We start from the raw sequence: 27315 nt of genomic DNA, 5'->3' as shown, positions 1-27315 counted from the left end.
GAGTAATTCTGTTTCTGAACATACTGATGGGATACAAATCTAATTTTCAGGGGATGTTTTCGGAGCACGCGTTCAGAATATGCTCACCATATTCTGCTATGCCATTTAGGTATGGAAATATTACATATTCTAAACACAGGAAAAGTTCATAGATGCTTGCCCTGTTTGACCAGAGATCAAGGTTTAAGGAGTAAATTACAGTTGAGGTGAATAGACCTTTGCTCTAGGGGATGAGTTTGGCTCAAAAGTCATGTATAACCCACATCAGGATACAGTGGGCATGCTTGTTGAATAAAGGCTCAGCTGAACAACTATTGCTCAAAATCATGTTGGAATGACTGCCAGAAGTAAGCACTCTGTGCAAATAACTTGGTTGCATTCACTACCTGCTTACCAACCTTCAGGTAAAGGTTGGAGTTCTCCTGGAATTAGAACAATTCCAGATGACAGCGATGAGCTCTCCTGGAGAAAATGGTAGCTTTGGAAGGCAGGCTCTATGGTATATCATAAAATCTAATAGAAACCAAGTACCTCCCCATCTACTGCCCAAAAATCTCCAGGAATGTCCCAAGTCAGAGTTTACAGCGGAGGGAGAATCATTCTGGTCTGAATGCTTGTTCTAATATTTAAAAACCTGGGTCCAGGACAGATACGTCTTTGAGCCCATAGGTACAACTACTGAGCATCAGTGCCCCTTTGCTCTCTTAGTTCCTGCTTTCATTCTGTCTCTCTTCACATACGATGTTCACTTAGGAAGCTTGTCTCAGTTTTTCCAGGAGCAGCCCTTCACCTCCAGACAATTCTAGCTTTGACTCTCCACACAGTTAAAAACAAAGCAAGCCCAAGGGCTGAAAATGAAATAACTCAAAAAGTTACTATGCTCTTCACAAGGTGAGAACTATCACATACATCAGGCATCAAGCACGTTCAAGTCAAAAGACATCAGGCCAGCATGCATCTACCCATCACAAGAAACAGTGGTACAGACTTCTTAAATATAACCCAGGTCTATGGTACAGGAAAAAAGAGGCCACCTGCAAGTCGCTGGGAGGAGACCCCCACAGCCTAGTCCTGCTGGTAAATAGTTCAGCTATCCAGGGAGAAAAAAGAGGTTCTATGTTACTATACAAGAGATTCCTCTCTTGTGAGAAAAAATGCCCAGCTCAGAGGAAGACGCTGAGAGTTCTAACAAAGGAACATTGATCCAGAGGAGTTAGCTGTGTTAGTCTGTAGTTGCAAAATAGTAGAGTCCAGTAGCACCTTTAAGATTAACCATGCATCTGATTAAGAGAGCTGTGGTTCTCAAAAGCTTATGCTACAATAAAGTTGGTTAATCTTAAAGGTGCTAACAGAGGAAGGCAGAGATCTCTGCTCTTTGCAAGAGCCCCTGTACACACTTTCAAGCCAGGCAAATAGTTCTGTCATCTGTTCAAACCCTGCACAGCAAATCTATGGTCCTAATAGGTACAACACCTGATCCTCTATCCCACTCCTATTGCAGAACTGCCTGTTTGTGTCCTTCATTCTCTGGCTCTTTTATTTCTCTCTGACTTACATGAGCTTCCCAAGGTTTCAATCACCAGAGGCTTATTTCCTTCCTCCTCCACAATTTTGCTTCTGATTTTGCTTGTTTTCTGCCCTCTCTCCTTTGAACCCCAGTGACAATTTTATTCTCTCCAGAGCACATTCGAACCTTTCTCATGATAGTGTACAGAAAGGGAGAGTTGGAAAAAAGTTTGTTTGATTTCAACTGATTAGGACGAGAGCAAGAAAGTTCAGGATGTTCTTGGGGTCGTGTGAACTGGAGATGATTCAACACTGATAAACCCGCATGGCTGGGGGTGACCGTGATGTTTTCAGGAACAAGAAGTGGAGATGATTTCTATGAATAATGGCATCACTATCAGAAAATTTGATATTCTCATGCTGGTCCCAAACTGGGAGACCCCAAATAGAAAAGGGAATAACTGAAGCAAACTCTAATTAGAAAAGAGTCCAGCAGCACCTTTAAGACTAACCAACTTAATCATAGCATAAGCTTTCGAGAACCACAGCTCTCTTCGTCAGATGAATCTGACGAAGAGAGCTGTGGTTCTCAAAAGCTTATGCTACGATAATGTTGGTTAGTCTTAAAGGTGCTACTGGACTCTTTACTGTTTTGTGACTACAGACTAACACGGCTAACTCCTCTGGATCTAATTAGATAAACACCATCCAGGAGAGTCAAAAATTGTGTGTGCTTGCCAATACCATTTAGTACAATTTAAAAGAAACTCCTATCTTTCCTGTTTTGTGTCCTAGTATATTTTAAGTGAAGCCTAGGAACAGGACCTGTATTTCTTCAAATGTTTTACTGAAACGCTCCCTCGATGGCCCCAGTAACACATCAAGCATCATTCCTATGGGCTTGCTTTGGATTCTATCAGAGATCCTTGGGACAATAACCCTGGGCTGAAATCTGCCCTGGAGTTCATTAGCCACTCTTTGTCCCTCCAGTCACAATCCAGTTCCTACCAGTCGCCATGACTTTGAACACAAGAGTTCTCTCTAATAAGTAACAACTCCTCCTGTCATCACCCATTCAATCACTCGCCATTCTTTCCAGCTCTGCACGATTCACTCAAACTGACATTGGGTTCTTGAGCTGATGGACTCCCCCCGATGCACATGCAAGAGCCAATGTATGGCAGAAATGGCCAAACTAGTGCACCTGGGTGGCAAACATCAGATAAAAAAAAAGGGAATGGGTTGGATGAAAGTGTGAATAAACCGAAGCTCAATCCAGGCTAGATGCAGGTGATGGTGGAAGGAGACATGAAGCCTGCCCTGTTAGCTGGGGAAATGTTGGTTCTAGAAGCATGCGTAGCAGGAAACAAATCATACCTTTGCTTTATAAATTGTTTTCAGTCACATGAACACATGAAACTGTCTTATACTGAGTTTCACGAGGTTCATCTTGTCTATTCTAACTGGAAGTGGCTTTGCAGGCTCCCAGATAACAGTCTGTCCCATCACCTGTTACCTGGTGATGGTGGGAATTGTAACTGAGATCTTCCACACATGGAACGGATGCTCTAGTGCTGACTCACAGCCTCATTCCAAGGTGCTGGTTTGATCATAAAAAAACCTAAATGGCTTGTGCCTGAGGAACCTGAAAGGATGTCTGCTCCTGTATGAATGTTCCTCAAGGTCTGCCAATGAGGCCCTGCTAAAGGTTCCAGCTTGGGTGGAAGCAAGATTGTCAACCTTATGCTGAAATAGTTACCCTGGGCTTTACCTTGTCACATAAATGGCTGCAAGCAGTTCACCAAACAAATGTAAAGTCATCTGCTCAGAAAGAGCTCCATCAAAGCAGATAAAAACAAATCAAACTGACTATTGTCGGAAAGGAGTCCAGCCTGCAGAAGAAACCCTGATGCCCAGGTGACAGGCTGAGACATATGGCCTTTGAACTCTGACGGCCATGAAGTCTCTCAGGTGAGTATTCAGTAGAACTGAAGAGGATTTCTCTGCCTCACATTTAAGCCAGCAGAAGAGAAGCGCCTCCAAATATTAGTACCTTCTTCTTCACCATAAGCTGCAGCCTAACAGAAACTAATGACCAGAAGAGTCTCAGAAATAATTTTCTGTTGATCTGGAATAAATTCTGTATGAGGGAGCAGTACATCCAATCACAAACTGTCCGTCTGCATCCAAGCCCTCATAAATCAGAGTTTACCGAAGGAGAGGGGAAGATACTGAAATTTACAATGAGAGGAACGGGCCATTTACCAAAGCAGGCTGGCTCCCTCCTAATGCCCTCTCTGCTTTCCCTCTCATTCCATTCACCAGAATTAAAAACCAAGTCACAGTAAATGACATCTGTGCGCAGAAGTGATGAAGGAGGAGCCCTCCCAAACATGCTTAGATTTCTAAGTAGCATTGTATAAGCCATCGAACCCTTCCAGGGAAATGAATGATTTCGCCACCTTCCAACCTTAAATGCAATGTTCACCAGAACTGGGGGGGGGGGGCTTTTTCTTCCTTATAGCTCTTTCCCAACATGTCTTTATCCTTGTATCGACTTATGAATAAAAGGGACTTTTGGTTCCCCTCCCCTAAAATTATTGGCTTGTGTACAGAAGAAGCTAGAGCTGACCCATCCAGGTGTTCTGCATCAGAAAGAGAACTGCATCTTATAACAACAACAACAACATTCGATTTATATACCGCCCTTCGGGACAACTTAATGCCCACTCAGAGCGGTTTACAAAGTATGCCTTTATTATCCCCACAATAAAACACCCTGTGAGGTGGGTGGGGCTGAGAGAGCTAGAAGCTGTGACTGACTCAAGGTCACCCAGCTGGCTTCAAGGGGAGGAGTGGGGGATCAAACCCAGCTCTCCAGATTAGAGTCCCGCACTCTTAACCACTACACCAAACTGGCTTCCTTCATCTTCAGAAGCTCAGAGCTATACAGATTATCTATGTTTCTAGGCATAGATAGACATCTCTGTGGGGATCCGGGGACAACATTTGCCCCCAACTGACTAAACACAGAGCCACACATCTGGTTGCATAACAACAACAACTACTACTACTATCGCTGCTCTTCTGGACAGATTAGTGCCCCACTTAGAGCAGTGAACAAAGTCAATGTTGTTATTATCCCCGCAATACAGCTGGGGAGCTGGGCTGAGAGGCTTCCCCAAGACCATCGGCAGAGCTCTTGGCAGTGGTGGGAGTCCAGCCAGCAGAGTGCTGTCTTGGAGCCCCGCCACTTAACTACTATGCTATAGCAGCATAACATGTCACTTGTAACGTTGTGTCCTGAGCCTTTTTTAGGCATGGAGTAGCCAATCACACCATGTGCATGAACATGTGCATCATTTCATCTGAACAGGGCACTGTGCTAATACATGCAATGTCCTATTCAGACAAAATGGTGACTGTACATATTGGGAGGATTGATGGTAGCATGGATTTCTGGTGCAAGTGGGTGAATGCCCCCAAATCTAATGTGTGATAAAGCCTAATAATTTAATCAAATCTGCATCCTGCTCTTCCTTTAAGGAGCACAGAGTGGCACACATGGATAGCCCCTCACCATTTTAGCCTCATGATGACTCTGAGAGGCAGGCTATGCTCAGAGTGAGGGACGGGCCCAACATTACTCATTCAGTGAACTTCATGGCACAGTAGGAATTTGAATGGTCTCCTTAATCCCAGCCCCACACTCCAACCACTTTATCACAATGGCTCTCGCACCCCACACCCCATGTCTGGAGGGACAGATGGTGCATGCAGCTATGGAGAGAAACAGGGGATATACATACGGTGCAATACACAGTGGATGAGTATATTCTGAGCTCCAAATTTTGCATGGAAAAGAACATACCCAACATACCCATCTACCTCCAAGCCAGATTACCTAATGATCAGGGGGACTGGCTTTTCCTACACCACATGGCTCGTTTATATTGTTAAAACTTACTGTGATGCAGACACCACAAAATGCTACAACTCATTTAGTTTTGCTCTCTGTACATGGTGTTCTGCAGAATGCCAGTACATCTGTCCATGGTACATCCAGGAAGCCGCCCTGGCACAATCTTTTCCCATCTCTTCTTGCTAACTTGTATTCTAATTTGACGCAATTCTGATTTGGTACCAACTTTGATTTTGAGAAGTCTCCCTTTTCTGTTGCTGACACTGCCTCTGGTGAGAGAAGTAGATACAGCACAGAAAATGTACATATACTCAGCAAAGGTGTATGACTTACGCAAACTGCCTTTTGCCCTGAAGAAGTGGCAGAAATATCCATTTTTCTGTACGAATGATGGAAGAACATGTGGCTTACATTTCTAAGGTCACAGAAGTCATGTGGATAAATAGCAGGCCAGAGGCACATTCACCAGTGAAAGATCAGCACACCTTGTACCACTGACAGCTTAAGAAAAGCAGTTCCTTTGTCAATTATACTAAATATGAAAACTGTACTTGGTCAACAGAGAATTGGCATGGTTAGGGCTTATGTTCACTTTGGTCTCATTGCATCATGTCTGTTAATCTGACCTGGGCAGACAAGCACACTCTGTGTAGTCTGTGCTCAAGCCTTTTCGGTTATAGCTCCTAACCAGTGGTGCAGCTTACCAGAAATAGCTAAAAAGCCCCCATAACTTCTGTCCTCTACAGACTCTAACCCCTTTCAGTTGTTATGATTTGGAACTTCTTCACATACTAGAAGAGCAAGCTATGCATTTTATCATTTTATGTGAACATGTTTTTTTTCAGTTTGATATGTGTGAATGTGTACCCTCTGAATACGTGTCCTGGGTTTCTGATCACATGTGCCAAAGCTGCAAAATATGTGTGTTGCTCTATTCACACAAAACAGCAAACAGGTATATTGAGAAGACTTGCTGGTACACAAGGCAGGAAAGCCAAAATTGTAGCAACTGAAAAAGGCCTTTAGAACACAGAACATAGAAAAATAGAGCTGGGAAGAAGCCCAAGGGTCATCTAGTTCGTCCCCCAGCACAAGAAATTCTCCGCTCTTTCCCCCTTCCCCCCTTCCTCAGTGACCCCTGTTCTATGCCCAGAGGAAGGCAAAAAAACCTCTAGGATCCCTGGCCAATCTGGCCTGGAGAAAAATTCTTTCCTGACCTCAAAGTGCCATTGCTCTGGGCATAAAAGAAAGGGAGAGCCAAGCACCGGCAGAACTTTTTAGAAGTGCCATTTTATAAGCTTGGTGGTGGTTCACTTGGTTTTTAATGTTGTTTTGCTGTTATTTGTTAGTTTTAAACAGGGCTTTTTTTCAGGGGGAACGCAGGGGAACGGAGTTCCGGAACCTCTTGAAAATGGTCACATGGCTGGTGGCCCCACCCTCTGACCTCCAGACAGAGAGAGGGGAGTTGAGATTGCCCTCCGTGCCACTGAGCGGCGTGGAGGGCAATCTAAACTCCCCTCTGCCTGGAGATCAGGGGGCGGGGCCACCAGCCATGTGACCGTTTTCTCCGAGGGCAACCCACTGAGTTCCACCACCTCTTTCCCCAGAAAAAAAGCCCTGGTTTTAAATATTTAACTGTGATCTGCTTCAACTCTTCTGGAGAAAGGCAAACCCTAAATACTGCAAATAATAAGTTTTCACCGGAGTTACAACGTCTTAGGCTATCGGGAGGTCCTTGTGGTCAGTTCAGTAACATCAACTCTTGTCTCCAGGCTCCAGTGACCATCCAGCCATGGAGGATGGCAGAAAAACAGAAAGGGGGCTGGCGGAGAGTGTGATTTAACAAGCTTCAAGAGCCAGTGGGAAGCTGATTTTTTCTTTTCTAGTAGCTATGATTGTGCAGCTGTGGTGATGAGGTCTGTGCCTTCTCTAGCACCTCCTTGTGAACTTTTCAGCTACTGAAAAAAGTGGTAGCAGCACATCTGGGTTTTCATAAGAATGTTTGTTACTGCTAGTTGCTGAAACTTGCCTGTAATGATGCCATTTTTCTCCACCGGTTCTTGCCAGCTGACCTTGAGCGAAGTGTCCAGAATCTCTGTGAAACTCAAATGCCCCACCGGTCCTGGCCCTGGCAATCAGAAAGGGAAATATGTTAACAGGAAAAGAACCACACCCTCCCAATTTACTTGGGATCCAAATCAGGTAGCAGCTTTAGGTGTGAAGAAATCAAATATCCAGACAGGGAAAGCAGAGAGGTACAAAACAGGGAAGATGTGAAGGGCCCTTCTACCCAGGTGAATTACATCTTGCCCAAGCTCATCCCAGCAATTCACAGAACAAAAGTGAGTGGCAAGAGTAGATTTGTTCACACTTGTTCACTGTCTTTTCTCTTGATGTAATCTAATTAGAACAGGCAGGCAGGTGGAATCCCAAAAAACAACAGTTTTATCCCAGTCGCTTAAAAGCGTAATTTGTCATGGCAGGTGCTTATGTCTGCCACAGCAGTTGCAACTCTGGCCAGGACCATTACAGGTTTGCAAGGGAAAGGCTGTCCCCCCTCAGCCTGGGATGAACCCATTCTCAACAGCTCTTTCAAACTCGCCCACTCTCGTGGTAGCCATTCTTCAGCACTTGGGTAGAACTCCTGGAGGGAGTTTATGGCTGGAGTTCAACAGCTGTTAAAACAGTATTCCCTGGCAGGCAACAAAAGAGCATAAAATAGAATGACTGTCAAAAATGTGCCTTTTTTTGTTCAATTCTGATCTTTGAGGAAGGCACTAAGACTGATACATGATCCTTCTCATTCTCCTCTCTCCTTTCTCTCCTAGAAAGCAGGGCAAATTACAGAAATGAAGTTTTCTAGGATTCAGGAAACTGAAATATTATGTAATGAAAATTCTCAGTCCAGGACAGATTTTAAGATTCACAAGAGATCTACTTGAGTTAACGGGAGGGGAGACTTGCTTTAAACAAGCTGTTTGCTTATATCTACCGTCAGAATTGAATGCTACGCAATGTATTTCTGCAGGGCTTCGAGGCCAGAATTTGTGCTTCACCTTGAAACAGTGATGGGAGGAATCAGCGTCAGTCGGCTTCTGTCCTTTTAGCTGGCTCTGGCTGAAATAGAGAGGCCAGCCACATCCTGTCTCAATTAGCCAGGAGAGATGAGTGGTACTTCCCATGGCCCCTGCATCAAGGCCCCCCGCATCAGGTGTGCAGGTTGCTCTGAGCAACGGGAAACTCTGCCCCGGTGGTGCCTTGCTGGCAGGAATTAAACAGGAGCCCAGTGGCATCTTGAAGATGAGTGACATTTATTCCGGCGGGAGCTTTTATGAGTTGGCGCTCTGTGCATCTGAAGAAGGGACTCATGAATGCTTCTGCCCATTTGATGCCTCTGGACTGCACTTTATTTTGCTGACACAAACTGGCTGAGACCAGCTTTGCCTTGCTATGCCCCACCCTAATCTCAACAAGAGCCAAGGAAGGCACAGGGGTGAGGGGTGGGGGGCAAGCTAGAAGAAAGGGGTGAGCTGTTACTTGTTCTTCTCTTCTCCTTCTTTTGGGTTCCTGCTTGCCCCTCTGGTAGGAAGAGCCGCCAAGCACCTTCCTCCTTGGCTCCCCACTCCTCTTTCTTTGCAGCCATGCCTGCTCCCTGCTGCTTTTCCTTGGCTGATTAGTAAACCTTTACCCAGGACTAGGCCTTCCTCCAGCTCATGGGCATCAGAGGAGTACAGGAAGAGGGCTGCTGCTGCTCAGCTCACTCTCTTTGAGAGGTCCTCTTCCTCCCTCTCTCATGGTTTTGGTGAGGAGAGAGGGAAAGGCAAGTCTCCCCAATTCTCACACCGGGCAAATTTCCCAAGCCGATCAAATTGCAATTTTCTCTTGAAATTCCAGAGCAGCTACGTACATTCATAGACTGCCAGAGACTGTCTCTCTCCTCACACATTACGGCTCCCATCGTGCTTATTTACCACCAGTGAATTTGCCGCTGCAGAAGCTTTGGCTCTCGCTCTCTCTAATGCAAGGCAAAGGAAAAAAGAGCCTGGCGAGATTACAATAATTTCCATTTCAATATTTGCACCTTTTGCTTCATAACGCACAGAGAGCTGTCAGGTAAAATAATAAAATCACTATCTGAATAGCTTGCCTTACACGCCAACCATCTCGTGCTTTTCCATTACTGGCCTGATGGCTGGCAACTTCCTAGCTGCTACGCAAGAAGTTGGCTGGGCCCCTGCTGGGTGGGAAGTGCTACTCAGCGAACAGCCATGATTATCCAGCAGCATCCCTTTCCCTGCTCCAAGGGGGCCAGCCACAGAGCCCTTTCAACCCAAGTGGGCACAGAGGAGGCACAGAAACCTACTAGGGTTGCCAGCTCTGGCTCGACAAATCCCTGGAGATTTGAGGGGAGTGCCTGGGAAGGGTGGAGTTTGGGCAGGGAGCTCAAGAGGGATGCAGTGCCATACAAGCCACCCTCTGAAGCTGCTGTTTCCTCTATGTAGTCTGGAGATCACTTGTCATTTCAGGCAATCTCTAAGTGCTACCTGGAGGTTGGAAACCCTACAGTCTGCCTTGAAGGGAGAGACTGCCTGGCAGAGAGGCTTAGAACAGGACAGAGCGAAAGCATGCTGGCCTCACCAGCCTTTCCTGGGTCAGAATGTGAGAAAACACTGAATCAAAGCCTTCAGCTATCTCCATGCCTTCTCATGATTGACAGGATCTCTCCAATACATCAAACAGAGATTCCCCCCTCTTGAGCCTGGGGGGAGCCTTCATGCAAAGCCACTGAACAACCACCCTTTCCTAGGTATATATGGCTGAGTGCAAATGAGAAAGGATGCAGGAACTAATCTCGTGCACAGCTGGTGAGAGAAAAAAATGGAGAGAACAACAGGACAAGGGGCTGCCTCGGATGCAACCATGTCACAAAACGCAAGATTGATTGTGCCGGTTTAATGTGTGTCAATGGGATTTTGGAAGCTTTTTTAAAAAATCAGAGGGCTCCTGCAGTACATCATCTAAGCAACCATTCTGCTCTGCCATTCCAGTTCTGAGTAAGTAGAGTGCAAGTTAAGCAGCTTTGCAGATATCCAGGAATCAGGACCAGGGAGGGATGGGCACATTTTTGGGTCTGAGGGCCACATCTGGGTCTCTGCCCTGTTCTGAAACCTCTGAGATGACCTAGAAACAGGAAGAGCGGGCATTCAACTCAAGGCTCTCCAACACTGCCATAGAGCCAGATGCGGGTCTCTTGCACACTGTGGTGCTCTTTGCAGCCCCTGAGCTTTGAACCATTGCTCAGCAGCATGGTCTGTTGGATGCCACAGTCTGGCAGGCTGATGCACCTGACAAATGGCTGAAGCAGCCTGAGGACTGGCTGTACAGATCCTGTGGGTCTGATGTGGCCCCGGATCATAAGTTGCCCACCACCAGGGTCAGCACACAGTCGACGAACACGTAAAGGTTCAGACGGCAGAAAACCTGCTCTTGGAATATGGAGGCATTGCTGTGTCCTTCCCTACCGGCTAATTTTAGAACTTTTGGAGTTAGGCTTTCTGCATGCTGAAACTGTCTACCAGATCCCACTTTGCCACAGCGGTGATGAGCAGCTGGTTGTTCTTGGGGGCATGGGAAAGCTGCCCATATTGCCTGCATTGTCTGGGTTTCTCCACTGCAACAGGGGTGAGATTTCAACAGGGAAGCTGGGAATTCAAGAGTGCTTGCCTTATATACCGGGAAAAAATGCTACTTTTCTCTACAGTCTTTGATATAACAACAACAAGAACAACAACTGTACTTATATACTGCTCTTCTAGACAGATTAGTGCCCCACCCAGAGTAGCGAACAAGTTAGTGTTATTAGTATCCCCACAATACAGCTGGGGAGCTGGGGCTGAGAGGAGTGGCTTCCCCCAGGCCACCTGCTGAGCTCAAGGCAGGAATGGGATTCGAACCAGCAGAGTGCTGATTCGCAGCTGAATGCCAAAGAAAACATTCCTAATATATTCTAATATACTGTCATGCTCTACCTTTCTTTCTTGCTTAGTTTTAAATAAGAATGGCTGAGAAGCAGAAGTTTTAAATACCATTTTGGATCAAGGGCTCATCTGGAACCGAAGCACACAGCACTCTTTGCATAGCAGTTGCCCTACTGAGTTTTGCATATGGTTTCACATCCTTGGTGACTTTGAACAGCTGACCACAAAATAAACCAAGATCACAGAATCACAGAGTTGGAAGGAGCCATACAGACTTTCTAGTCCAACCCCCTGCCCAATGCTCGATGAGCCTAAAGCATCCCTGACAAATATTCATCCAGCCTCTTCTTGAAAACAGCCAGTGAAGGGGAGTTCACCATCTCCCTAGACAGCTGATTCCACCGTTGAACTACTCTGACCGTGAAAAAGTTTTTCCTAATATCCAGCCGGTACCTTTCTGCATGTAATTTAAACCCATTGCTTCGAGTCCTATCCTCTGCTGCCAACTGGAACAGCTCCTTGCCCTCCACCAAATGACAGCCTTTCAAATATTTAAAGAGAGCAATCATGTCCCCCCTCAATCTCCTCTTCTCCAAACTAAACATTCCCAAGGCCCTCAGCCTTTCCTCGTAGGGCTCAGTTTCCAGGCCCCTAATCATTCTCGTCACTCTCTTCTGCACCCTCTCGATTTTGTCCACATCCTTTTTGAAGTGAGGCCTCCAGAACTGCACACAGTACTCCAAGTGCAGCCTGACCAAGGCAGTATAGAGAGGGACTATGACCGCCTGTGATTTCAATGCAATGGCCCTTTTGATACAACCCAGGATTGAATTGGCCTTTTTTGCCACATGCATCACACTGACACTCATATACCCCTGGAAGATATATACACTCATGTTCATACTGCAGCAAGGGAGAAAGGCTGAGGACATGCTTTATGGTGGCTGAATGACATCTAGGCTGAGCTTCTTCCCCTCCACTCTTTGCAGGTATTTAAGACTTGGTGTAAGCTAAAGGACAAAACCCAAAGGCTCTGAGAGCCTGAGTGAGCATGGCTGACAGATCAAAGACTAGCCAGGGATGTGTTATTGTATGGTTTGTTTCCATTAGCCCATTTACATTGTATTCTTGACAACTGTGTATTTTGTAAAGCCTCTTTGGGTCCCCACTGGGAGAAAAGCATAAGGAAAAAACATACTGAAATAAATTAATAAATAACGTAGCTCCAGAGGCTGGCACAGGGAAGGCAACCTGGGATTGAGCTACCAATCTTGTTTTGATTGGGCACAACATCGGGGGAGGAAGTTCTCTTGCACACAATCAACTGAAATAGGTGGAGACTATGGGCACAGCCTGATGGTTACTTTAAACATAAAGGGAAAGATTCATTCCTATTTGACTGCTTACGGTCTTTGATGCAGTCATCATAATGTAAAGGGAGTCGTAAGTCTCAAAACAAGAGCCTGCTCAGCAGCCGTGGGCAGGCGTCTGTCTGCGTGTCTCTGTTTCAGCCTGCCCTTCCTACAAGGAGCTCAGAGCAACACGCATTGTTCTCCCCACCTCCACTGTAGGTAAGGCAGAGAGAGAGAGAGAGAGAGAGAGAACGAGAGAGAGAGAGCGAGAGAGCATGCAACTTGCACGAGGTCACCCAGTGAGCTTCCGTGGCAGAGTGGGGAGCTGAACCCGGGTCTTGCAGATCCTGGCCCACCACCCTAACCACTAAACCACGCTGGGTCTCAATCACATCTCCTGTGTTCACATCTGCTCCCTGTTTTGGATATTTTATGATATCTCACTACAGAGACCCACGCAGTAGACAAACACCAACTCATCCTCTCGTCATCTTAGCTTATGCAGTGGCACTGATTAATCAATTAATTAATTGATTTGTATATAACAAATATGGTAATCCAATAACTACTGATACTTTTCATGAATTCTGACTAAATTATACGGGCAAAAGCTCTCCCTAGATATAGAAATTATTTGCAAGGATGGCATTCTACACGGGAAGCTCCTATTGAAAAGACCCATTTTCAATCCACAGTTAATAACTGGTTGCATTGCTTGACCGATTTGATTCGGCCTAATTCGGAACCATATATGTTCGTCAGCCTCCTGTCAAGAAGCTGACTGCTGACAAAATGGTTCTCTACTTACTGTCTTCATGAGTTTTCAGCAGCAGTGGCGGACTCCGTGGCCCGTCTCCTGGTGTGGTGAAGCACAAGATTGATGTGTAGTATTCAGTGAATTTCTTCAAGTTGGTGATGTAGCCGCTGTGAACGCCATGAAAATCAGGGGTGATGGTTACTGTGGTCAATGCGCTGGGCGTTTCAATGGGCCAGGCCAGGAGCTAGGGTGGAGGAAGAGGATTTAAACCAAGAGGAAACCACATTAGAGATGCCTCCCATTCACAATCCAATACACTCGACTGCTTGGACCTGATTAGTTCAATTGCAAAAGAACAAACATTACAGTTAATGCAATTGTCGCCGTTCATGCTGTACATATGGATTTAACATAGTTGTTACTATGTTCCCGAAAAAGGCTTGCAGATTACAATCTGGTGACAGGTAGGACATTTTAAAGGCAGGCATTGAAAAGAATTTTATTTTTTTAAATCAAGGGCAAGCCACCAAATGCTTCAAGCTAGAGGTAAGGATTTAAATAAAACTTACAGAGTATCCCTCCTGATTGGAGAGGAAGTGAATAATCACAGAAACAAAAACAAGACCCTCAGTCAACAAAGAAAAAGCAGTTCCGATGCAGGGGAAAAGGGGGATTTAGCAGGAGAGTGGCATGTTGGAGAGGCGTATCGTGGCCTAGAGTGTTCTGTTCCAAGATAAGCCTGAGAAGACGGGATGGGTCAAGAAGGTTAAAGGCAGGCCCACCAAGGGGAAGACAGCAGCTTGCCTGAGGAGGCCCTTAGAACCAGCCTGTGCAAAGGAACCAGCAGCAGCCTTGAAGTGAGTTTGGAAGAAGGGCCTTGCCTGCCTGCTCCACAGCTTGGGTTGCCAACTCTGGGCTGCGACATCCTTGGAGATTTGGAGGCAGGGCAGAAGAATTTGGGGGAGGGTTTTGTCTAGAATCTAGGGTATACCATATAGTTTGCCCTTGTAAGCTGCCATTTTCTCCAGGGCAATGGATCTCTGTAGTCTGGAGATCAGCTGAAATTTCAGAAGAACTCCAGGGCCCACCTGGAGGTTGGTAACCCTACTGGCAGCCTACAGAAAGCTTTGGAGCACACAAAGCTGCCTTCTGCCAAGTCAGATTACATCACTGGGCTTCTCCCCTTAGGAATGGCCTTCTCCAAGTGGCAGCAGGGAGACTCTCCCATCACTTGCTACCGGAAGGCCTGTCCCTCCCCAACTCTACACATGTGGCGATTCCCTTCCTCCCTTTCCCCCTGCCATCCCTCCCCCTGCCACGTTGCAACCTGCTGCTGTTGCTCTCTCAGTCTTTGCCCTTTCAGTCTAGAATGGCCTCCTAGAAGAGAGAAGCCCAGCACCTACTCTATTGCAGCTGCCGAGGCTTCCCCACACAGGGTCTTTATCCAGGATCTGTGAACAAGAGCGCTTAAGCCAGGATCTTGGAGCCTGCTGCTTAATAAGCGCAAGAGAAAGCCATGCTCCAAATGCTTTGAAGACTTGGCAGGGTTTCTGGGACTAAAGTCAAACAAGCCAAAAGGAATGATTGGAGCTGCTGAAAGGGCCTTTCCAACGTGCTCCCCTCATTACCTTTCACATCACAAGAGTTCTCTACAGCTGAATGAGCCCTGCTCAAGGATGTTAATTGTTGTTAATTGATGCTAATTGACCCTAGGAGCAGGTAAACAAGGCACTAAGTCCCGCATGCACACACATACTGGTTTTACTGCCTTCAGGCAAAAGCCATACGTAGAGAAGCAGAAGGCATCACCTTTCTAGGAGGTTTGTCAAGGAACTTAAAGGACATAAACTGGCCTGGGGGTTAATTGTAACCAGGAAAAAATGGTTCAGATTTTTGCACTGGCCAACACACAGCAAATAAAAAGTCTGGTCCTGGCTCCAAGAACACAGTGGATGAAATGGTAAACATTTCCATGAGGATAAGAGAAAGACAGAGGGAACGGACACACAAAGAAGGACGCATGAATAGGCAAAGTTTCCTCATGCCAAGTCAGAGCACTGATGCTTCTATCTGAAAACTGCCTTGGCCTGGATAGCCCAGGATAGCCCAATCTCATCAGATCTTGCCAATCAGGGTCAGTCCTGGTGAGTACTGGGAGGGGAGACACCAAGGAACATCGAGGCAGAGCAGACAACAGCAAACCACCTCTGTTTGTCTCTTGCCTTGAAAACCCTACAGGGTTGCCATAAGTCAGCTGCGACCTGACGGCACCTTCCAAACACACAGCTCAATACTGCCTGCTCTGACAAACGGCAATTCTCCAGGGCTTGAGGCAGAGAAAGGTCTTTCAGAACCTTTGATTCAAGAGACCCTTTAACTGGACATGACAGAGACAGAACCAGATTTACCAGGCAATGCCGGAGACCTTCTGTATGGACCACCACTGAGGCACGGCTCCTCCTCCCCAAAGTCTTGAGGATGGAAGGGGAGGGTGGGAGGATGATACAAATCTGCACAGAGTGACTCCAATCAGCCCGATGATTTCGAGCCGAGTAATTATGAAACAGCATGGGTGCAGTCTTCTGCTACTCCTGGAAACTGGCGAACGTGTCCATACGCCTTAACAGCAAGCTTACAAAAATCACCCTTCACCCTTGTATACAAGTTCCAGGTAACAAAAACCGGCTTCTTAGCAACACTGAAGAAAGCAGGAGGTGTTTTTCCCCCTCTGGAATTGTCTGATCATGCTTGAAAGACTCACCAGAATTCAAGCACGTTTCAAAGAAAAGAAACAGTCTCCTAATGGCAAAACAGAAAAAGGGGGCTTGCTTTGCTTTTCTAAATTATATCCATGGAGCACAATAGAAGTGTCCAAATGTCAACGGCTGTGCTTTTACATTACCTTGCTTTCCAAGGGTTTAGTGCTGCACAGCCCCCTAAAATGAAGCAAAGTGCTTTCGGTGCAGGGAAAAAAAGAAACATGCAATAGGAGGAACTCGCCTGGCAAGCCAAGACACAAAATTGTGACTACTGGTAATTTGGAAATCATTACACAAATTATGCAGTACAAGTAAATGTGGTAGAAATGTTCTTCCCACACTGTCCATGTTAGACCCCCACCCCCAAAAGTATCTGTAAGAGAAGTACAAACTGCAAAGCTGTTCCATCTAAAGGAATTAAAGCAAATGAAAGCACTGAGCTGACAACAAAAACAACGGAGAACGCTATCTGTTGACAAGTACAAATCAGCCTTTTCCTAAGGAATATTTGGTTATACACTGGAGGTGTATAAAATGAAAGCCTAATCAAAAGATAGATTTGATTTTTTAAGGAGGGTTAATGGAATTCAGAACCTCAAACCCCTGATCTATGTAATCATGGGGCATGGGGTTCTCAGGGCAGAGTATCTACCTCCCCCTTGCGCTCAGTACGAGCTTCAGGAATGTCCAAAAGCAAGGAAACACGAAAGGTCCTGGCATTCTCCTTTGACTCAGATAGTGATTAGAGTGAAAGACTTACTCCTTCGCGCCTCCCTTTCCTACTTTGCTGTAGTTCTCTTGTGGACTAGAGGATCCGATTCATGGAGGGCTACTAGCCACAGTGACCAAAGGGAAGCTCCATGTCCACAGGCAATAATCTCCAAACACCAGTGCTAAAAAGCGACCTCAGGGGAAGGCCTTAGCCTCAATGCTTTGTCTGTCCGCCTGGTTCTGACCTGGTAAGCGCACATTGCCATTCATGGCTACTTCCACCCACCATAGTGTGCCATTGTTAATTTTAACGCTCTCAGAAGCAAGGCTGGCCCTTTGCAGCAGGCAGATATCAGTGGATTTCCCGACCAAACTGAAAGCCAAGGGGCAGGTGTTACTCTAGCATTTCTAGCTTTATGCTGCTTCCCACCCTCTGCACTGAAACTCAAAGCCATCTCTCCTTGGTGATAGCCAAGTCTGGGCTCATTGTCCCATGAACAAATGAATGACTAAACCAGGAACTCAGTCTCAGTCTGTCAGAACAAATCCCAACCTAGCAGTCTGTTGAACGGATCACAGTGGCTCTCACTAACTAGACAACTCTACATTGACCCATCAGTAAACAGTGCCCAAAATCACCCAGATTGTGCAACTGGCTCCAAATAGGCAGCAAGTTTGGTCCAGCGTTCTTCAATATGAAAAGAGAATGCTCCCCACCTCCAAATCGATAGAACTCCACCACATGAACATGTGGAAACTCCTTAGGCCAAGGCAGGTCGTCCTTTGGTCTGCCAAGGTCAGTGTTTGTCTGACTGGCAGCAGCTTCTCCAGGGTGTCAGTTGGAGGACTTTTACACCCCCTGCAACTTGATCCTTTTAATTAGAGATGCCGGGGAATGACTTGGCGGGTGTCCGCATGCAAAACAGATACTCTACCGCTAAGCCATGGCTCCCCTACAAACAGTTCTAGCGTGTATTAATCCAAACCTTGTATCCTTGATTGATCCCATTGATGAACTGCTGTGGAGGAGGGTTCCACAGGAACTGAATGGAGGTCGAGTTCACAGCTTCTGCATGGACATTCTGCGGTGGTGCAGTAGGCACTGCTCAATGCCCAGTCAGGTGGACAGCAAAGTAAGATCGATTGCATGCAGAGAGAAGAAAGGGGAGAAAACCGTTAGCCACCACTCAGGTTTCAAAGGAAGTAACAGTGGAGAGAGAGAGAAAGACCTCTGATTTATGTTGCTGATACTCAGGAATGACTTTAAAAGAAAGTTAATTGGGTTATTTCTCATTTTCTGCTGGAGCTTCCTTCAATGGACAGGGGAGGGGGTGGGGGGTGGGATGATTCCTCTGGCTTATTCTTCCACAAACGAGCTTTACCTGGAGACAGAAGCATAGATGATGATGGGTGAATACATCTCTCTCAATTATCCACGGCTGTAATGGGAGCCTGCAGCTTCAGAAATAAACTCCTTCCAGACTGTCAGAGCAACCCTGCCACTTCTCTCAGCAGACCAGCAGAATCTATTGTATGGCCATATTTGAATTATAGCACTTGCTCGTTTTGGTCTGTTAACAGTGATGGAAGGTGTGTGCGCGCGTGTGTGTGTGTGAAAAATGAACACTTTGACCAGACCACATCCTTCAGCCTACAGATGCTCAGATGCAAAGGATTGATCTTTTTTTAAAAAACTGAGGATTGAAATTGCATCCCCTCAAATGATTTACATGCTAAATGTGCGTCATCAAGAATGCGAGACTGTTGCAATCATGTCTGGTTGCCATTTGAAAACCAAAACGGAACATTAGCAACAATGAAAAATAATTTTGAAACAATGATTTGGAATCTCAAAATTAACCTTTCCTCTGTTTCACACTTAAAAATCAAAGACTCAGAGTAGAACCGATCAAGTGACAGTCCTGTACAAATGAACAGGGATTGGTCCAAGCAGTGATTGGCAGACGGGGTCCCTAAATGAGGGGGGGGGGGAAATGGTCTGGTCTAATTTTATCCATTTATTTGAATTGTGAACAGTATGATCTGATGCAGTTATTCTAGTCTCAGCTCATTAAATCCAGTACTGTAAACTGTAAACTCTCCCACTTCTAGTGCCTTGTTGAGGGTAGCAGCACTTGAAACTACCAGCCCAAAGAACATCCACAGGAATGTAAAATAATCCTAATAAATCAGGTTCCCCCCCCCCATTTCTATAGATGTGTAGTATATCCTGTAAGAGGAATAACAGAGACAACTGCCATACCATTATGAGTAAAGACCTCCCAGCTAGAAGGTCCATCTACCCCACTGGCAAAATGTGGAAGAGTGATGTGTGTACATGATTATGATAACAGAAATCATTTATCTCCTTAATTCACCCATCCCTGAAATTGATTCCTCAAGTCATAAAATATATATGTGACGGGTCAGTAGGACTTTAAGAATTCCAAGACTTTCTGTGTTGCTCACATATGCAACAGATCTACACATCGTCCCATACCACGTAGAAGAGAATCCCTAGGCTGCCTTTAGAAAGGGGTCTGAATATTATCTCAGTGGTCTGTTGATGTAATAAAGTTTCTCAGAAGTCTCTAGAAAGCACTAAAGTGGCACTTAACACAGTGCCTGAGATCCAGTCTCTGCCATAAAATCACCTCCAGACTTGCAGTTTTGTTACTGAAACTTCAGGAGGTTATAAAGATGGGGTTGGAGCTCATCAAGTTTCAGCCTCCAAACACTACAATTTTTTTAAAAAAAGTCTTAGATAGGCAGAATCATCTCTCAATCTCATGACATTTGAGGTCTCTCATATAAATTGCTTCAATATGGGGAGGGGGGATTATGCTATTGGGGGGGGAATAATCAGGGGAATCCACAGCCAGGTGTTACAACAGATGGATAGCACTTGAAGAGGAGAAATAGAAAATAGAGAAATCAGGGGATCGCTTCATGTTTCCAAGGGTCAGCTTTGCGGGGCGGGGGGGATAACAATAAGCAAAGATACAGAATGAGCTGTTCAATTTATCTTAGGGAAAAATCAGCTAACGAATGCAACATCATGCATGTGGTGCGAAGTTTGTCTGCGCACGTATCAAAGAGGCTAGACAAACACATCCAAGGCTGGCACAAGATATTTGTGGTGCGGGAAATGGAAAACACAAACCCCCTCATCCCACACACACAAACCAAACAAAAATGGTCCACAACGTACTGGAAAGTTCTCTTGGCCCTACTGATATTAATGTGAGCTGAGCAGATGCATGGTAGTAATTTTTGCACTGCAGAACATCCAGGGCTGATTGCCCTTGGCTCAGATCTTTCTGGCTGTCATGGAGCCACCATTCACAAGACCTTGCACCTGCTGCTTGAAGTGGCTCTCACCACCACATGTGATGGTAGGACCACCCATGAGCTTTTTTTCTGGGAAAAGAGGTGGTGGAACTCAGTGAGTTGCCAGCACAGGGGGCAACTCTTGGCGGGAGGTGGTGCTCCTGGTACCACATGCGCACGCGCAAAGTGCACGTACGCTCCCAGGACCAATGTCGTCACTAGAGATGGGCACGATCGGCATTACGATAGAAAAATACCCATGATAATGGCATTCGCACGATTGGGACCCAACAGATCGGTGCCATCCATGGCGACCGATCCAGCGGGGCGGGGCTTGATCGGGGCTTGATCGGAGATCCAGTCACTCCGGCGCCAGTAATCTATTCCCCTGGCAACGGAGCCAGGGGAATGCCTGAGCTGAGTTTGCCCTCCTTCTGTCACCCTGGAAACCCCAATGGAAGCCCAGCTTGCCTTGATCAACAGGGCTTCCTTCCAACCACGGAGCAGCAATGCACTCACCAGTTGGAAGACAGCCAGGGGAGGGAGGGGGAAGGGGGTGGTTCTGTAGCCATGGGCACTCCAAACGTTTTTTGCTTTTTAAAAAAACGGGGCTTTGTAGGAGGAATGGCTGTTTTTCTGTCTGTCACTCTCTGTTTTTAATCTGCTTTTAAAACACTGTATTTTGTGGGAAAACCGCATTCACGGCTCTGCGTGTGTGTTTAAAATATGCTTTTGGAAGACTGGCTGCTTGCTTTTAAAATTGGGTGGGGAGGAATGGAGGATTCTGTCCCTGCTTTTTTAAAAAAGCTAGCTGAAACATGTTGACGGGGTGTCTCTATTTGGCGAGGCAGGGACGGGTTAAAAACTCCCCCCCTCTGTTCTAAGTGTGTGTGTGTGTGTGTGTGTGTGTGTGTGTGTGTGTGTGTGTGTGTGTGTGTGTGTGTGTGTGTGTGAGAACGTCCCCTCCCTGAGAGGAGGTGGCTTGTTGCTGGGTTAAAAACTTCCCCCCGTACTCTTAAGTGTCTGTGTGTGTGTGAACGTCCCCTCCTAGAGAGGAGGCGGATCGTCGCCGGGTTAAAAACTCCCCCCCTGCTCTAAGTGTGTGTGTGCGCGCGCGTGTGTGAACAGCCCTCCCTGAGGGGAGGTGGTTCGTCGCCGCCTCCCTGTGCCTGCCGGACCCGGCGGTCGCCGCCACCACCCACCTTCCCACATAGCTGGGAACAGCGGGGCACCCCTCCACTTTGGCCTCCCCGATCCCAGATCCACGGATCGGAAATGGGAGATGACCGGTGTGGATTGGTGATTTGGGGTCGTCGCCGGCGCCGATCCCCGATCAACTTGATTGGTAATTTTTTGGGGATCATGCCCACCTCTAGTCATCACTTTGGGTCAGCTGGAACAAGGGGGAGATTTTTAAAAGTTTAAATCACCCTTGGCAAAAATGGTCACATGGCTGGTGGCCCCGCCCCCTGATCTCCAGACAGAGGAGGGTTTAGATTGCCTTCCACGCCGCTTCAGCTTCAGCGGCGCGGAGGGCAATCTAAACCCCCCTCTGTCTGGAGATCAGGGGGCGGGGCCACCAGCCATGTGACCATTTTCAAGAGGTTCCGGAACTCCGTTCCACCGCGTTCCAGCTGAAAAAAAGCCCTGCCTCTACTGATGCTGCGTTGAGTGGCCCGTGACAGGGCGAATTTGCCATTTTCAGAAAATAAAATGTGCTGGGAAGGAAATGGAGAAGAGCTGCTGCCTCTGTGGGGAGGCCTGCCTCACACTTTATGAAGAGCCATGGCCACAGGGGAGATGCCAGAGAGAGAGAGTTTTGAAAGCATTTCACACAGAGCAGGCCTACAGAAGTCAAGCCAAAGCATTTGCCTGCTGCCCGCACACCACACACCTTTCAGCAACCCCATTTTCTTTGAGGACTTGGAGGACCTTTGAGGAACTGGGAGATCTGCCCAGAGGGACTGTCAGTTGCAAGAGCACTCCGTGTCTCTCCAAAGGATGCCACAGGCATACACAGGACTCACTCCCCCTTCCTTTTCTGTTTTTGCAGTGAAGCTTTTAAAAGCCTGACCAAAGACGAAGGACTATTTATGGACAATATTTCCAGCAATCTGGTGAAGCCAATGCTATTTTCCTTTTGTTTCAAAATGGAAAATGTTCTGTCTTAGTTTGAGGGTAATGTTCCAAACCCAGAATAAATCATTACAGCATAAAAGATACCTGTTGCAGGGAATTGGCCGGCGGGGGGGGGGGTGTGATAAAATCATAACGGGAAAAACTGCAGTTCTGGAAATCATGATTTATGGCATAATTTATCTTTGGATTCCTTTCAAGAAAGTCAACATCTGAATCTCAATGAACACATTTAATACATGCATAAAACAAGCCTGGCTAATATGTGTAAGCTTTTTGCGTGTGCAAGAGTGTAAAAAATCCATATTAATGGATTTATCAGGAAAAGTATGAAATCCATAGAAAGTGGCAGCATTACACTCTGTATTAAAGATGATGACAACAGTTCTGTGTGCATTGCATGAAGATACATGAGTGCCAATAGACAGTTTGGTCCTGTGCGTTAAAAAGAAAAAAAGATCTTTCCCATCACAATGCAGATTTTACTAAACCAAACCAGAATTCTTTCCCTGGTTGCACCACGTCCACTATTTTACATGTAAGACTGAGGAATGTTCCCCCAAATTTCTCGTCAATGTATGTGCAACAGAAGCCAACCTTTATGTTCCCCTCCTGGGAAAGTTCACTTGGTTGGAAATGTATTAGAAATCAGGCTGCCTCAACTGTGAGTTAATACGCAGTATTCTGAAACGGCTCTTAGTGGAAAAGGTCATAGAGGCGGTATGAATAAGAGCTATTAAATGGGCTTCAGCAGCAAAAGTAATCAGAAAATGAGAAGGAGTTTAAGCTAAACTTGCTCCTTGTGTGACAAGCTCTTTGTGAATATGCAGAGAGTCAGAAGAGCAATTTTTTTAAAGATAAATGTTTAGCAAAGGTCTCCAAAAGACCCCCAGGCTATTTTGGGATGCCAGTTTCTACCACTAAATACAGCAGATTCTTGAGGTTCCAGGGGTGCCCCTTTTATGATTTAATTTAAAAGCCTAGCTGAAGATGCATCACTGGGGTTACTTACACTCCAAATCTAAGAACATTAATTCATGGATTTCAAGAAAATATTTTTTTCAGGTAAGCATGCCAGTTTAGAAATGCACAGAGTGGCATTTCAGAAGTAATGTTTTCTTGGCTGTGTTGTGCATAGAAATGAGAGACTCTGCCCTTCAGGATAATCTCTGGGTCAGGGCTTTTTTGTCTGGGAAAAGAGGTGGTGGAACTCAGTGGGCTGCCCTTGGAGAAAATGGTCACATGGCTGGTGGCCCCGCCCCCTGATCTCCAGACAGAGGGGAGTTCAGATTGCCCTCCACGCCACTCCAGTTCCAATGGCACGGAGGGCACTCTAAACTCCCCTCTGTCTGGAGATCAGGGGGCGGGGCCACCAGCCATGTGACCATTTTCAAGAGGTTCCAGAACTCCGTTCCACTGTGTTCCTGCTGAAAAAAAGCCCTGCTTTGGGTATTTTTTTAAAAAAAGTTCCCCCACTATTCCCTTAAACCATTCTCTACCTCACAGGGGTCTTCCCTTCCTGTGGGACCTGCAAACTGTTGTTCTTTGAGGAAGGCTGGATCTCTAACAACAAAGTGTAGGCGCCTTCTCAAAAAACTACAGTTCCTATAAGCCTTTTGAAGCAGCCATAGTGAAATCAACTTAAAGCCTGTTTAAGCTATATATGCACAATCATTCCCTTTTTAATGGAGAACTAAGTTGAGAACCACATGGTTCAGGAACCAGCTGCTATCTACAGAGTTGTGCTTTTAGCAGCATTTTATTCCACAGGGTGCTCTGAAAATCATTCATTCTACTAAAGAGGAGGCCTTGGAGAAGTGAGGCCATTTCAGCCAGCAAAGCTACAGCAGTTTCCTTAGGCCAGCGCCTCAGCCACCTAGAAAGTAATCCTCCTGGCACCAAGGAAGCAACATTTTTGCAAGCCCGGAAAATCCACAACAACCATTTTTGCAAGCTCTGAAATGTAATGTCAGGTCTTATTGATTTACGTACGGTGAATCAATTTGGTTTCTGGAATTTTCATTTGGTTTCGGGAATCTCCCTGACCTAAGCAGGTACGAGTCACATGAACATAATTTCAAGGTGTACATGTTACAAGACTCTTTCCTATTCCTAAGGATAGATGATTTTCAGATTGACTTAGAACCGATTCCTGGTAGCGCCAAGAATCTCCCCAGCAGGAACTCACAGCTCATTTGCATCTTGATGGATATATATATTTTTATATACTTATTTTTATATACTAAACCTATGCTTTTTCAGTATTACATGCTTTGCACTTTTTCTGTGCTCAGGAGCCAAAGTAGTACTTGTAATGTAACCTGTAAGAATTTGACACTTGAAACAAGAAGACTTGAAACTCTGTAAGAACTGGTATACTGCTTTTAGGGCTGCACTTGTATGTTATGTTATATTATTCTATAGATTCCAACAGAAATCAGTACCAGAGAGCCTTTTGTAGAAAACTGATTTGACGCAGCAAGCTGGTTTTGGCCACCTGTGGTATTATCTTCCTTAAAGCTGAGAAGAAACTGGGGAAAAGGGTACGAATAGGAAAACATCCCTTCCTATCCACCAGATTGAGACTCATTGGCGCCCTTGAAAGTATTATGCCCAGAAGAAAGTAGGTAAAAGGTTAGACAGTGTCCTTCCAAAATGAGGGCAGAGAGAAAAAAAAACTGTGAAGACTGGAATTCCCCCAAATAGAGAGGCCAGCCCAGAATTGCATCTTCAAATCAGAACTGACCCTAGATATGTTACGAGCCAGTAAGATATCAAATATTAGAATATTGTAATATTGTTATGATTATCTGAAAGTATTAATTGCCTGTGTTTCTATTGTAATTTTGATGAGCTCAGGACACAAGGAGACCACCTACTCCTGTGAAAATAGGCTCCTCCATTGTTTAAATTAAACAATCATATATTGCTTCATTCTACAGGACTCCGTGGTGTGTGTGTCTCTTATTGTGATTGGTGAGAGGGACACCTAAGGCACAAGTTTGTGCATAACAAGTGGGGGCTTCGTCCGTCTGTGCCCTGGTGGCGCTTCCCTTGGCGGGCATCAACATCTTCCCAGAAAGTGCACTCCAGCTCAAACTTTGGCTGGCTGGTGGGAGTTGGTGGCCGGTGAGGGGTCAGCACCCCAGGAAAAAAAATGCAGCGTAATCCGGCAGGAGTCCTGGAGAAAGGAAGTGGAGGAAAGAGTGTGAATGCGCAGGAGAAATGAGGTAAAAAGGGCCCCCTCCTCGGGCAGGGATATAGAAGACCTTGATAAGTCCCAGTAGGTGGGCCGAGGCATTATTTAACACGAGGAGGGGAGGTGGGATCCCACATATATGAGTACAGGAGAGTAACAGGAACTGTGAAACCTAGGTATGTGTGTGTGTGTGGAACATTGGCACCAATAGATGAGTGTGTTTGACGGCCAAGGGTTGCCAAGGAAGGCACGGCCAGGAGCTCAGAGGAGCTGAGTGGAAGGGTTTGCAAGCACCTCAATGAGAGTGCAACAGGTGTTCTGGCAAGAGAACGCCAAGTGGGTTTGTGCGGGGCTCAGTGGAGACCACAAGGAGAGACTCATGGGAATGGGTCAGAGGTTTAAGCATGCTCCTGACGAGGCGGGAGCAGGCGGGCTCAAGAGAGTGAGCCGGGAGATGTTTGTGTAGACAGCGGGGAAGGGGCCGCTGCTTCTGTGTGGGGAGAGCCTGAAACATGGGCTTGACTTTACAGAAGCGAGGAAGAGTGAGCGCCTCGCTGGTGTAAAGGGATTTTCAGGGTTAAGCACATCGACTGCCCGAGGGTGCGCCAGACCTGGCAAGGTGGGTCTGGAAGGGAGTAAGCAACTGGGCAGTGTGGTGTTGCACAAAATGCTCCATGCGCATGCGTGTGTTTTTCTTTTTTTTTTCTTTTTTCTTTTTCTGAATGAGAAGGTGCTTGTGATGAACTCTAACAGGAAATTCTCTGCTTCTTCAAGCTTTAGGAATAGGTTGGTCCCGGCATGTGTGCTGAACAGCAGTCTGCCAGGCTATTTTTGCTTGGCTTGCAGGCCCAGCTCTCCACCTAAGCAGCGCCAACCAGCACCTCAGGGGCTTGCCTCACTCCAAGTGCCTCCTGCCAAGCACAACCCTTGTTATTTCTTGCTGGTGCACCGTTTCACAGACCAATGTTACTTTTTTTCAGCACTTGGGTCAAGAAAGGTTGCTTACCCCATGGCTCTAGCTCCTCCTGTCGTGTAGGCCTGCAAAAGACTAGGCACTTACTAGACTCATGAAAAAGGAGTGAACCCTTGTTGTTGTTTTTAACCAGCCACAAATGCATCCAGTGTTATCATTAAAAATGGCTTACTGCTGAGGATAAACTGGAAACTGAGAATGGCTCATCTGAGAAAGGGAGCAGCAGGCCTCTCATTCACTCAGGAGCTCTCTCACAGCCTGGTTCACCTATGCACTTTTGCCAAGGAGCAACCAGTCCGGCACCCATTTCCCTTGATTTGTCTTCTGCCCTTGTACCTCATTATCCATTCTCCTTGACTCATCAATCAAATGTGAAGACAAGAATGCAGGAAAGGACCAGGCTCATAGGCAATCAGTTTACCACAAATGTATAACACAACACCCAACACTAGAGATGGGCACAAAATGAACAACGGAACAAAATTCCGTACGGAATGGCTGGTTCGTTTGCACCGAAACACGCGTTTCGTGGGAACGCATGTTTACAAAACAAATGAATTTTTCCAGCCGTTCCATGGCCAGTTCGGAGTTTCACAGATCTCCGCACCAATGGGCTGAAACCAGCGCAGGGTCTGTGAAGCTGACAGCCTCTTTTCCTGCTGCCTGGGCTGTCAGTTTCACAGACACTGGGT

General features: G+C 46.2%; 1 protein-coding gene across 1 annotated transcript in view; it reads right to left on the bottom strand.

The window, feature by feature from the left end:
• Positions 1 to 27315, bottom strand: part of SDK1 (sidekick cell adhesion molecule 1) — a 227774-nt gene that overhangs the window by 189532 nt on the left and 10927 nt on the right. Inside the window, exons 4-6 of the mRNA XM_054993345.1 lie at positions 17972 to 18087; positions 13567 to 13759; positions 7458 to 7556 (exon numbers count right to left, since the gene is read on the bottom strand). Of these exons, the coding sequence (XP_054849320.1) occupies positions 7458 to 7556; positions 13567 to 13759; positions 17972 to 18087 (408 nt within the window). The remainder of the gene's footprint in view (positions 1 to 7457; positions 7557 to 13566; positions 13760 to 17971; positions 18088 to 27315) is intronic.

This window comes from Eublepharis macularius, chromosome 12, assembly GCF_028583425.1.
Source record: "Eublepharis macularius isolate TG4126 chromosome 12, MPM_Emac_v1.0, whole genome shotgun sequence".
Classification (NCBI taxonomy): Eukaryota; Metazoa; Chordata; class Lepidosauria; order Squamata; family Eublepharidae; genus Eublepharis; species Eublepharis macularius.
The sequence above is the reverse complement of the archived record's forward strand: the minus strand, read 5'-3'. Positions and strand labels throughout refer to the sequence as shown.